Raw genomic sequence first — 14,444 nt, 5'->3', positions numbered from 1 at the left:
TTACCTACAAAGCTCTTAATGGTCAGGCACCATCTTATCTTAAAGAGCTCATAGTACCTTACTACCCCACCAGAGCACTGCGCTCCCAGAATGCAGGGTTACTTGTGGTTCCTAGAGTCTCCAAAAGTAGACTAGGAGCCAGAGCGTTCAGCTATCAAGCTCCTCTCCTGTGGAACCAGGTTCCAGTTTGGGTTCAGGAGGCAGACACCATCTCCACATTTAAGAGTAGGCTTAAGACTTTCCTCTTTGATAAAGCTTATAGTTAGGGCTGGCTCAGGTGAGTCTTGAACCATCCCTTAGTTATGCTGCTATAGGCCTAGACTGTCAGGGGATTTCCCATGATGCACTGAGCTCCTCTCTCCTCTACTTTCTCTCCCTCTGTATGCAACCTCATCCCATTATTGCATGTTACTAACACAACTTCTCCCCTTTCCGGTAGTCTTGTGCTTTTTTGTCCCTCTCCTCTCTCCTCCTATCACTTCCTGCAGGTGTTTCTGGCTCTGGAGCTGTGGAATCTGGATCTGTGGCTGCGGGTCACCTGCTGCCCCTGTGTTCCTGCTCGACACCCTCTGCTACAACAACTATTGTTACTAGTCCTATTGTTATTATTGTTATTATAATCATTAACATTATGATTATTATCATTAACACTACTATAAATATCTGTACCATTTTTCATTTAGTCTATAGCAACATCACCTTTACTGTCTGTACGTGTGTGTGTGTGTGTGTGTGTGTGTATATTGTGTAGGCTGCCTCCCTCCCCTCTCTCTCCTTCCATCCCTCTCTTTTTCTCTCTGTTCCTCTCTTGCCCCCTCTCTCTCTCCTTCACCCCCAACCGGTCGAGGCAGATGGCCGCCCACCCTGAGCCATGGTTCTGCTCGAGGTTTCTGCCTCTTAAAAGGAAGTTTTTCCTTGCCTCTGTTGCCTAGTACTGCTCTTGGTGGGAACTGTTGGGCTTCTGTAAATAACATCATAGAGTACGGTCTAGACCTGCTCTTTTATGAAAAGCGCTGTGAGATAACTGTTGTTGTGATTTGGCGCTATATAAATAAAATTGAATTGAACTGAATTGAATTGAATTGAATATACACATATTGTATACTGTATTAAGCTGGAAATAATCCATGCGGTCCTGCAGATGCATTGCAGGACCGCATGCAGAAAACTAAACATGTACTTCCTAGGTGTACAGTACTGACATCCAGAACAGCAACACCAAAAAGCAGTCCTACTTCTACCTGTTCAGAGCACTCAGAGAATCTACAAGTACAGATTCAAAGGTCAACAGTGAGTTTTGTGGTAAGATTTCCCTTCTACAGCCAGAACAGTGTTCATCCATCAATACTGACAGCCATGCAGAAAGTGATAGCCTGACTGTTCCAGCCAATGCAAATAAATGGACTGATTACACTCTTATGAAAGCTGCCTTTAGGAGTGCGAGGAACATTTTTCCTCCAGTTAATATCCAGCTCATACACTCTATACCATAGGCTAGATTATCAAAACTGTTAAATGCCAGAATGAGTAGTGATGACATAAAATGTTTTGTCACTCACAAGGAGACAAAATGATTAATTCTATTCTTGATCTATTTTGTGACATTATAGAGAAGTTCTGTTCATTGTCATTTTATGAGACAAATTCATAATTGGTCAAATCTATGTGCTCATATAATCACTTGGAAATGTTTCATATGCTTCTGAGCTGATCACTTTGTTCTACTTAGCTCAATCTGTATGAGCCATCTCTGGCATTTAGTGACATACTCCAGTATGTTAGACCAGAGGTAATTTGATGACAATTGTTTTTACAAAAAATGAATATTACCATGGAATATGACCCTTTTGATTAGAAATTGTTCATCAATTGATCATCAATCAAATAATTTTAGCACCAATATTCCCGTCAACCTCACACTCCAATGAAAATTTGCTTGATGTGCTTCAGCAGGCCAGGAAGTTCTGGAGAAACCTGAATTCGCATACCTGGGTTTTTGCTTTGGTGCAAAGCTCCAGCCCTTCTGGCCTTCCGGCAACCTGTCTCCTTCTTCTGATGTTAGCCTTCTGATCACAACTCTGGGCACCTGTCTCCACAATGGCCACATGGCCCAGTTCACCCTCACTACATGTTTGGGATTTATCGGGTCTGTCTCGTAGTCTCCCCGGCCACCTGATCCAGCTCACCACCAGGAATTGATCAGTTGACAGCCCTGCTGCTCTGTTCACCCAAGTATCTAAGACATATAGCAGCAGATCTAATGATACAACCACAAGGTCAATCACCTTGACCTTTAAAGTACGGGTTAGGGAGGTGTCCTGTCCAGGGCCCCACCCAGAGACTCTGAGAAGCCTGGATACTTCCAAATGCTGTTCGGTGCATAGGCACAGCAGTCAGAGCCTTCCTCTCAGAGGGTGTCTTCACGCAGTTGTGTAGACACCCTCTCATTCTCTGGAAAGAACTCCAACACACGAGTCAGTCCCTACCAGTGTTATAATAATAATATTGCAGTTTTTAATCCAAGGAACGCTGCGTTACTTTGTTACCAGAACATGATTTGTTTTGTTGTTCTTGACGGATAGGCACGACTGTCAGGGTTACAGGTGGACAGCTTCCACAGCTGGAAGTATTAACATTATTGTGAGTTTGTCAGTTTAGATGCAAAGGACATTGTTGTCCGCTGTGAAAATACTTTAGCCCATTAACAGAACAAGTAACATAGCTAATTACTTTTCAGACCCACTAATGAGTAAAGTAATAGCCTATTGTTACTTTTTTAAGGAGTAATAAGTAAAAAGTTACTAATTTCAGTATTCCTGAGTAACTTGCCAAACACTGGTCCCTACACCTGCAGTCTTTTGTGTATTTTTGGTATTTAAGCTTCTTCAAGAGCCCTCCTACCATTTAAATGCCTCTGAATGATGATTACTTTAATTTAATAGAGAAATGATGAAGCTGTATAGAGTATGGGAGCCATACAACTGACACACATCAGTAATTATAATAAAATATTATTAATATATAATATAGCTGTAAATATTGTACAGAGTAGGCCTATAGCCAAGCAGTTTATGGTAGTGTTGACACACACTCAAACACACATTCTTATGCCTAGCGAGAGAGGGAGAGGGAGAGAGAGAGAGAGAGAGAGAGAGAGAGAGAGAGAGACGGTCTTGTCTGAGGGGTTTTCAGACCACTTCAGTTCGCAGTCTTCTGCAGTCCTGGTCTGTGTATTTGTTGAGAACATCTGATAATTTCAGTTCCTGTCCTCTTTGTTTTTCCTTGCGCGATTCCAAGTGCATCCCCAGTGCCAGCCCGTGAAAACACCGTGAAGTGGACGCGGCGTCACTGTAACTTTGTCTGCTGTTACTGTGGAACAGGTGAAGCTGGGGAGTTGAACAAAGCTTTGTCAAGGATGGTTGGACGTGTGCAGTTCTGCTCTGGCTTTCGGGGGTGCGTGAAGGGCCTGTAGTCTGGTTTGTCGGGTTCAGATAACTGCTCGTTATTTTAATTTTTTAAAGGATTCCAGACGGGATGCCAGAGCGGGTTTTCATCTCTAAGTGACACAGCTGTAGGCTAACCTAAGCGGAGTCTTAGCCTATTCTTATGCAAGAATCATTCATCTCAAACTTCCAGAAATGAAGGAAAAATGCAAGAACGCGGCGAAGACGCGGCGAGAGAAAGAAAACGGAGAGTTTTATGAGCTGGCGAAGCTGCTGCCTCTGCCTGCGGCCATCACCTCCCAGCTGGACAAGGCCTCCATCATCCGGCTGACCAGCAGCTACCTCAAGATGAGGGCAGTCTTCCCAGACGGTAGGCACTCCGCGCAAACTGCCAGAGGGGGAACATGCATGACCACAATTGTAGAAAAAAGGGCATTCACGTTTCCAGGTTTGATAAAGTTTATCCAAGACCGGAAAGGACAAAAAACGGGAACAAATAGGCTACAGTGACTGTTTAACCAATTTAAAACACTCAGAAACAAAACAGAATCCAGAGCATAGGCCTACGATTTATAACACAGTCAAGAGTCAATATAGTCATTGTCAAATCATAAGCATTTGTATAAGAGAGAAGGCCTATCACAAAATCAGGGACCTGATTTCTTGAGTGTGAAATACCTATATATCAGAACTGAAAGTAGCAACAAATGGATACTGCTTCACTTTATTGATACATTCCAAATAGCACAATTTGTTAGTAAGGTACCCCAGGCTATTCCATAAGAACAGCGGCCGTGCGGAGCTCTGTGGTTCAGAGAATCACACTGTGACAAACAAATCCATACACTGCTTTTTTGGCACCACTTTCTAATAAGGCATAATTTGTACATGTTCTTAAAGTAATATCGTAATACTTTATCAGTGGTTGAAATAATGTATCAATGTTTTATATAGGCTATTGTTTATTTAAAAAGAGACGTCCATGTGTAGGCTATAGCCTATAATTTAATTTACCACCATAAATAACTGCATTACTTCTAAATAGATTTAATTTCAGCCAAAGGCATTTTCACACGCTGGCAACCCCAGTGTTGGTGTTGTTAACAGATTCTAAAGTAGGCTAAATTATTTAACTTGCACAGCCAAAAGTTAGAAACAAATCCTTTATAATGAGGACTTATTGGAACCCGTTAACCTCTTTGCTCCTCTAAAACAAACTAGTCATTTAAAGTTTAAAATAAACTTTAAGTTAAAATAGCCTATACAGTGATAAATACTTTGCTGGTCGTCTTTTCCTCAGAGCTTTCTACAACACTGAGAAGTAAAGGCTATTTGTAGGCTACTACAACTTGGTCTGAAAGTAGGCCTAATAATAATAATAGCAATAATAATAATAATTATTATAGCCTAATTGTGTTTGTCTGCTCGCAGTAGGCCCAGTAGCAGTGAAGGTATACAGCGTGCTCCTCCCTCAGAACTAATCTCTGCTCATTTACTTCATTATGGTGTCAGCGCAGTTCCTGCTCTGATTAAACGCGAATGTCCACTTTAAACGCCTCGCTCATTCATCAAGGTGAATTATTTCATTAGGCCGCATGCAGCTACACTGGGGCAGGTTAGAGGGCAGGAAAACAGAGCTTTTCCTCTCTGTCATCACTCATAAAGTCAGACTGAACACACGGCCTTTCACGGACGGGCCACCGCGGCAGCCGGCCGAGCTGTCAGCGGTCTCCTCCAAGGCAGGCCGGTGAGTCCACAATGCTCAGGAAGCCAAAGTCGCTGTGATCCACAATATCATGGATGCATTTTGTGGTGGATTAGTTTGTAGTCCTGTTATCCCAATACATGTCCGTAACGCATAGCCGCGGGGACGGCAGTGAGGTTAAGTAAGGCCTAAGACAAATACTGATGGTCCATAAATGAAATGAGGATTTAGCCTAGACTACAACAGGCCGGTAGCAGCCTGTCTTTTTTTCTGCAAAATAGCGTTTCTTAATTTTGAATACCGCCTTGTTATTAGGCTGGTAATTAGGTTTATCTTCCTGCTAAAACATTTCATTGCTAATGGAGCCACAAAAACAAAGGAAAACAAAACAACAACAAAAACAGGCTTAATAACAGAATTAGCAAGCTTAGAACCCAGCACGCAATTTTGCGTTTAAAGGTAAACACAGCCCTGACGTCTAGGTTAAAACGGGGCTGAATTTGGGCTGTCACTGAGTAGACGTCTAACTATAGCCCAAGAATAGACTATTCATCAAATAGACAGCTTTTGAATGACTACCTCTAATAGACAACAAAAAAATGTCTAAAGTATTTTTTTACTCAAATATAACAAGTTCTCACAAACTGCAATCCATTCAAAGATTTATAATTAAGAAAGGGGATTACAACAGACAACTTCAGATAAAAGGCTACAACATGATAAAAATGTAAAGGAATTAATGACAAAATATTATTATTATAGTCGATATTATTATAAATAAAAATACAATTATATATATAGACAGTGAAATAAATATAGAAACAATTTTTACAACAAAGGTGATAAAAATGTAAATAACGACAAAATAAATGGGTTAAGCTATCCAAATCTGAATCTTCATACAAGCTGCTACTTGATGCAGCAAGAGCATCAACTCTTAGTCGGAGTCAGTCTCTTAGGTAACTATCCATGACCCATATCTGTTTAATATGTAAGAATATGAATAAAAATAAACATTATAATTGACTATGTTCACTGTTATTCCATAAGACATGTCTGACTACTATCATCATATAATTTGAAATTAAAACATACAGTATACTTATCAGTAGACATCATTCTAATGAAGGTTTTTTATTTATAACCTATTTTTCCCCTTAATTTAAAGCCCTTCTTTATTACTGGCCTATTTATCTCTATGAAAAATATTACTTTACATTAACAGAACACGTTTTAGCCACCATGCTTCATTAGAACAACCAAACAGACTGCTTTTATTCTTTTGTGAGAGCAATGTGCAGTGAATGTAAGTGTTCTGTTCTGAAGTCTTTTACTGTTGTGCTTTCTTGACTGTATGCTGGATAATTTGCAATAAACATAAGTTAGTATCAAAAGTCAAAAACTCATATTTTCATATCATAATGATCAAACGAGTGTGTCTTTTATAACAAAATATAATAGGTTGCACATGTTTCATGTTCACCCCCTTTAAATTCAGATAATTAAATGTAAGAGTTTTTAAGGGCATGAGGAGACCCAGTTGTCATGGGGTTACAGTAACAGTGTTGGACAAATTGCTCAGAAATTGTAATGAGTTACTTTTTACTTATCACTCATTTAAAAAGTAACAATATTACTTTACTTATTACTGGGTTTTAACAGTAAATAGTCACGTCACTTCTTGCGTTACAATAACTTTCAACCACCCCACCCCATCCTTAAAAGTGACGGAACCTGTTCAGCAGCGCATTTTGGAAATGAATCCACTTTACTGGAACAATAATTAACCTAAGGAGTCAACAACCAGCCGAACTGAAAACACTGCAGCCGGAGGATGCTGTATCATATATGCTATGGTTATAAGTTATTTAAAAATAATAAAAAAACAAAGCAGGTCCTCCCCGACATTTTAACTAATCGCGTCTTCATAACAGCATCAATGAGTGGGATTTTTACGAAGCATGTAACGTTTTCTAACGCCACTGTCTGAGATTAAAAAAAATCAAGCAAGTGTCTCTACTTTTGAACTAACGTTACTCTTCTGCACATGCATTTATAAGAGAAGTATTCAGTGCTTTTACAAAACACAAAACAAGGATTAATGCCACTCTCTACTGCCAAGTGGATGCATCACTGGCAGCAGCTGCCGGAGTTTCTTTCTACAGGCTAAGTTTCACGTTGCTTTGCTGCTTTAGCATATGCTTCAATACAAAGTTGTTCGCAGTTGAAAGCTTATTGCTGGTCGCACAAAGTTTACAACGGAAGACAATCAATGTTCTTTGCATCCCTGAGCATGACACAGCTAGGCCTAATGGCAGTACTTAGAGCTGTCGTTCTCCATTCTTCCTTTAGCCTTTTGGCTAGCAGCCCACTTGAACAACATTAGGTTTGGTGTCGCTGACCTGCAGCACGGTCGTGCATGTTATATTAATATGCAAGTGCAACACAAACAAAAAGACCAAAGTAAATGTCCTCTTGTTTCAAACGTTTGCAGTAGTGCTCTCACCCGTTACTCTCCGACAGTTAACTCTCGTTCAAAAACTAAAAAATGTGGAAATGCTTATTATGAGATCTGGCAACGCAGATGTCCACTAATTTTCAAGTCTCACGTTGCCAGTAGTCATGTCTCAGTAGGGCTACAATTGCCATCAAGTGGATGAAAATAGTAATTGCATTTTGTTTTAGATTAAAATGAAAGTTAATGTAGTGGACATTTTGTGTGACAGCGAAAATGAGGGTAATTTAAATGTTTCACATGTTTACTTGCATATGACGATACGATGTCTCATACCTCACAAGCTGCATGGGCGAAAACTACATGTAACCAAATTTACATTTTGTTAATTTAGCTGACGCTTTTTTTTGTCCAAAGCGAATTACTATTGCTCTATAAGTCATAGGTCGCACACCTCTGGTTAAGTGCTTTGCTCAGGGACACAATGGTGGATGGGGAAAAGTGGGCTTCAAACCAGGGTCTCTGACACCAAAGGCATGTGTCTTATCCACTGCTCCATCCCCACCCTAGTTTTGACACTAATTTGACTGTACTCATTGCTGGTCTGAAACAGGGCTATAGCCAAGCATTAGTACACTGATTGCCTCGATTTCACTGGGAGGGCTAAAAGCACACTACTTGTAGCCTGTACAAACCAGAGCCAAATCGTGGCTACAGATAGACCATGTCAATAAAATGACACTTACTATCTTGTATATATTATGGACAGTGCAAAAATAATGGGATATCAACCATCTCACGTTCTGCCTAGGCAAAAACCACAATTAATCAGTTTTGACCATTTTGACTAAAAGTGGGCCACAAATAGCCGGTCTGACCAAGAGCTAAATTGTGACTAAGCACAGGCTATGCATAGAACATGTCAAAGAAATGAAAATAAAAAACCTTGTAATCACTGTTGACTTTGCTTACATGATGGAATATCATACACCTTGCAAGTTATTTTTGCAAAAACGTTATGTAACCAAATTTAGGTTATTGTGGCTAGACGTGGTTACTCATAGCCAGACTAAATTGGGTTTATAGTTAACCTTGATGGTGAAATGACAGCTATTGCTTGCTGGGAAATATAGAGTGAAATGCGAGTTTTTGAGAACGTGCTACAGTTTACCACAGCTTTGTTTTTGCATAATTGTAGGCCTACATGTTGCGTATTTCATGTCAGTTAATGTTGATATCATGAGTTTGCATCTTGTTTCTTTGGTAGGGTTGTTGGTTGAGGTTATCATGGTTATCAAGGAATCTAGTAAGGTCACAAATGATTTTAGAGGGTCTTTTTTGCTGGCAGGGTTAGGGTTAGGGTTATGCTATATGAAGCTTAGATTTATACAAAATAATTGATTCATGTTTACTAGTTTAATACTTGTTAAAAGCCACTCAGCAATTGTAAACTCATCAGGAGAGTTAATGTTTCAGTAATCTTCTTAGGTGTTTTTTTTCTCATGAAAAGCTGTTGGTTACCAGTGTGATTTTAATACTAAAGATTGCTGTAGTTTAAATACATCCGTAGTATACATCCGTCTAATGACTCAGACTTTCACCTGCTACAACATCACAAAACCTGTAGCCACAGGTTTTGTGATGTGATGAAATCAGAATTTGTATAAGTATTCTTAATACTTGTATCTATTTCACTGCTAATACTTCTGTACTTTTACTTACCATTCAAAATTATGACACACTTAAAATAGAAAATTAATGTATGTTAAGCTTTGATGTTTTCATGTCCCTTTTGTGTCCTTTTTCTTTGCAAACCTAAAAAGTTAGTATATATATTTAATATTTCCATACCCCTTCAGTGCCAATATTCCAGCAGCTCTGGTATGAAATTACAATTGATTTGAAAAGCAGAATTGATTCTACACATTGACCTACTTAGCAACAACACTGTTCTAAAGTTTTGCCAGGCTTTCAGCACACGTTTCTGCAAGAATTGATTCAGTAGAAATTGAATACTTTATAGACTTTCAAAAAGAAATTTATTCTGCTTTTTTACAGGGACAATTTCTGTTAGTCTAGATTTGTGCAAATGTTTTGTGCTGATGCAGAGAGGGACACACACATGCAGTCAGCAGCAGCTGATTGGATTCTGTGAAGTTGTGTATAGAGTTCAGTCCTGATGACTACAGAACATAAAACACTGTTTCTGCTTTCGTCTTTCAACCTTTTCCTTACAGGGAAATTATAACAGTGGTGTAAAGATACTCACTGATAGACAAGGCTGTGTGTTGTTTATAACACAGACCACAAGTTGACTTAAAGAAAAATTTAATTAAAGAAAAATATCAGTAATTATTTGGCAATGAAAATATCAGTACCCAGTGAGTGTCTGGCCTTAGGCACCATAACTGGCCTGAACTGACCCTGCACTGACAGCACATATTTGGGGTGGTCCCTGGGGATCTAAAGGTACACACTTACCAAGCTGCAGTTGTGGCCCTCCCTACACTGCTCGTTGACTGATTCGCCTCAAATGGAAAATAAATGCTGGCTGAAGGATGTAACACAAAATAACATGAGATCTGGCAAGCTTTTCTTATCACAAAACACATAAACACCAGTGAAATGTGTGAATGCAGATGTAGTGTAAAAGCGCTTTGAGTGGTCAAAAAGACTAGAAAGGCGCTATACAAGTACAGAGCATTTACATTTACATTTACATGAAATATTTATTGAGGCTTTCTCTTCCACACACACCCTCTTATGGGTCTCAGTCAATGAGCGTGTAATAATAATAATAACAATAATACATTTTATTTATACAACCTTTTCATGACACTCAAAGACTTTACAATAAAACCAGTAATTATGTACATTTAAAAATAGATAAGATACATACATATAAAATACATGAACAAAAAAAAAAACACAAAACACAAAATACAAAAAAGCATAGGGGAGACCATAGAAATAACAAATAGCAGCAGGTGCGATGTAATATTATTTGAGGTTGAAAGCTAGTCTAAAGAGGTGGGTTTTGATAAGTGATTTGAAATAGTCCAGGTCACTACACTCTCGGATTGAAATACAATTTTTAAATACATAACGTATGTTATGTTTTAAATTTCCCTTTAATGCTTTTATGTTTTATGTAAAGCACTTTGAATTGCCTTGTTGAAATGTGCTATACAAATAAACTTGCCTTGCCTTAAATTTTCAATATTGGACAATCCTTATTAATGTGGTGCTTTTATTGCATGTATGGCAGCGGTCTGGGATTGATTGATGTTTGCACATTTATATTGTGAAAATGAACAGAAATATTTGAATAAATGTAAATTATATAGTAAATTTCAAACCTGGTATCACATCCTGTCCTGGTACCGTCAGAGAGTGGATTTACATGACTTCTAAGATGCCCAAAAATATTTATATTTGGAAATAATGCCCTTGATCTGCACAACAACTTGAACTTACATGTTTGGTGCGAAAGCCCAGTGACTGTAAATTTTTCTGTCATTGTGTCAGTCTTTGTCTCTCTGACTGTCTTACCGTGTCGGTCTCTCTCTCTCTCTCTCTGTAGGTTTGGGTGATGGATGGGTTAAGTCAACAAGGTTCAGTCCTCTGGACAACATGGCTAAAGAACTGGGTTCTCATCTTTTACAAGTCAGTAATAGAAACAACAAATTATGTTCTTGCACTGCGTATGCTCTTTCATACTGTACTGTAGTAGTTACACTACTCTATGCTATGATGTGCTGTATGAAACTGCTGCTCTATACCAAGTTATATTCCTGTATGCAAATGTGTGCTGTGCTATTTCAGATTTTGCTATGTTATGCTATCCTACATAAAAATGGTGGTCAACAAACTGCTACAAATAGGGCTGGATGATATGGCCAAAAGTTTTTTCAAAAACTTAATATAATTTGATATTGATAATTATCACGATAAATATGAAATCATTATTTTTTTTAAGTTTAATGGCTGATATGTGCTCCTGAGTGAAAGTTAAAGAAACCAGATGTTTAATTGTAGTTTTAAACCTAACCCTACCCCTACCCCTATATTTTATGGTTATGATAAAAATCTTTTTTCAACAAATATGCATGAGTAAAATTAACTACAGTCTTTTTCAGTTACTTTACTTAAAATAAATATCTTAATAGAAAAATGAATTCATTCGTGATCCGTGATATTGAACATTTATTGAACATCTATTATTTTGCAATTGAGGAAAATTATATTGTGATAATTATCATTAGCAGCAAATAGCCTTTGCAAAATCTGGCCATACACCAAATGATTAAACCCCACAATTAAATTTAAAGTTTGTCTTTAACACCACATCAATAAATTTGGGCTTCTTCATTCAAGCATACCTTTTACAATTCAGTACTGTAAATAATATTCAAAATCTTGAATCATATGACCTTTTTACACTGCAGGAACCTGGAGCTCAGAGCAGGGTGACAGTTTGTGATCCATTGGAGAGGGCAGACCTCCGCCAAGGCCAATAGTCAAGTCTTTTATCATTAACTCAATAATACCTCACTGGAAACAAATCAAATTGTCAGTAAAATAAATAGCCTAATATTCCTGACATCAAAATAATAAGTGAAGTTTAGAAAGAATGAAGTATTCAGACATCAGTCAGTATCAGTCCTTCCTCCTGTCCTCCTCTGCTGCAGTGATTCACTGCCTGCAGGTAACGTTGCTGCTGGCAGAGAGAGGAGGGGTTCCCATCTTTGGTACTATGTAAATCTAATTGTAGTAGTAGTTGTAATTGTAACTTATTTCCTGAGGTATTTACCCAATTGATGCTGTACGTGCTTATAGCTCCTACTAGGATTTATTGCTGCTTTAACAAGTGTCTAATGTCACTTGAAGATCTCTTGTAATTTTATGTTGGTGGTATGGTGGAAATTTAGGGAGCAATGCCCTGAACTCAACAGAAAGTCAGCCATTTTGAATTAAATGACAAACTCTTTTTTATCGGATCGACTTCAAATTTTCGCTATGCAATCTAAAGTCACTGACAATGAGAAGTTGTGCTATCTGTGAGTTTTTGTCAATGGGCGAGTCCGTGGCGTGGCGTCAAAAACTGATGACTCGCCATGAAACTGGAAGCTGTTATAACTTCAGTGTACATGCTCACATCTGTACAAAAATTTAAATGTTTGATAAGAGTCCTGCCCTGAACACATCTACAAGCCAATATCCACTCTTTGTTACTTACTTGAAACAGGAAGTGACTACTTCTATGTTTTGATGAAGCACTTCTTGCAGGTTGGCTTTAAAACTATCTCAGAAAACCTTTAACACTTGATGTACTGGGACATAACGTATAGTTACTGGGACCTCTGTAGCACCACATATGGGACACAGGAAGTGCATTTAAGTCCTTTGCACAGCGTCCAAAGCGTGTGGCGCATTGGCGCATTTCTGAAAAGCAATCGCATTTTTGGTGGCCTTAACATGCTCAAAAACTTACAAATTTCCGTGTCATATGGTTTTCGTGCATGGGCGTTGCAAAATGGCTCGCTAGCGCCACATACAGAGTGCCTCCGTAATTTAAACTCCTCCTACTCAATTCATCCAGTCAACCTCAAAATTTTGCTGTGCATTCGAAAGGCATTGACAATGAAAATTTGTGCTATCTGTGACTTTTCATGAAAGGGCGTGTCCGTGGCTTGGTATTGAAAATCGATGATTCGCCATTAAAACAGGAAGTTTTTTGTAACTTCACTGTAAATTCACTGATATTTCACGCAATGTGATAGCGCTACCTACCGGAAACAGGAAGTAAGGCATTTGTGACAAAAATCATTTCATTTTCATAGCGCCACATAGTGGACACAGGAAGTGATGATTAACTCCTTCAGGAATGCTCCAAAATGCACAATAATTCAGAGGCCCGTCTCTTAACCTCCTGCCAATGCGCCGCGGCCGTGACATGCCCCAACGTGCGTCAAGACGCTAGGCTTATTATTATTATTATTATTAATATTATTATTATTATTATCATTTTTAATGTGTGGATACATTACTGAATTGATGACTAAACAGTATTGAAATAGGAAAGGAAAAAGACATATAGAACAGCTATGAAACAAGCACACAGGGGCGGCTGTGGCTCAGGAGGTAGAGCGTGTTGGCCATTAATCGGAAGGTCGGCGGTTCAATCTCGACTCCCCCAGGCTCCATGTCGAAGTGCCCGAATTGCCCCTGGCTCAGTGAATGAATGTGCGTGAATAGTGAATGCAGATGTAGTGTAAAAGCGTTTTGACCGAAAAGACTAGAAAGGCGCTATACAAGTACGGAGCATTTACATTTACCTTAGACAACTGATAGCACCAACAAAGATGGAGGAAAAATGGATCCTCAGGTGCTTTAACTGCGCCAGTACTCACTAGTATGACATCATTTAAAGTGCAGTTGAGTTCTATTACTCAGTACTGCCACTTCTAAATAAATCTAGGTACTCGTGGTGTAGTGTCAAGTGTCAGGCACAATATATCTGCCTCTTGCTCAAACAATCCATGAGAGGATGTCAAAATGTGTAGCTGCAATGACGTGTACAATATGTGGTCTAGTTGAGATGGAAAGTGGCTGGATAAGCATTTAGGGTTCTGCCTGGCCTCCAAATTTCTCTGTCCATAAATGGTCTAGAGCTCAGGCATGTATCGAGCTTAACTTATGATTTAATGTGCACATTAAATAACATTAAAATTTTGTTTTACAAATTAGTCATTTGTACCCTCAAATAAAAAAACATGATCTGTGCCCTAACGTGTCACTATACAGGCTGCTTTAGATTAATTACATTTTAATTACAATT

At 38.7% G+C, this 14,444-nt stretch overlaps 1 protein-coding gene across 1 annotated transcript in view; it reads left to right on the top strand.

Moving 5' to 3' along the window:
* The first annotated feature begins 3,638 nt into the window (after positions 1-3,638).
* The window catches only part of sim2 (SIM bHLH transcription factor 2), a 47,475-nt gene continuing 36,669 nt past the window's right edge, over positions 3,639-14,444 (top strand). The window contains exons 1-2 of the mRNA XM_046040846.1: positions 3,639-3,813; positions 11,187-11,269. Of these exons, the coding sequence (XP_045896802.1) occupies positions 3,639-3,813; positions 11,187-11,269 (258 nt within the window). The remainder of the gene's footprint in view (positions 3,814-11,186; positions 11,270-14,444) is intronic.

The sequence above is a fragment of the Micropterus dolomieu genome, linkage group LG23 (assembly GCF_021292245.1).
Source record: "Micropterus dolomieu isolate WLL.071019.BEF.003 ecotype Adirondacks linkage group LG23, ASM2129224v1, whole genome shotgun sequence".
NCBI classification, from domain to species: domain Eukaryota; kingdom Metazoa; phylum Chordata; class Actinopteri; order Centrarchiformes; family Centrarchidae; genus Micropterus; species Micropterus dolomieu.
The sequence above is the reverse complement of the archived record's forward strand: the minus strand, read 5'-3'. Positions and strand labels throughout refer to the sequence as shown.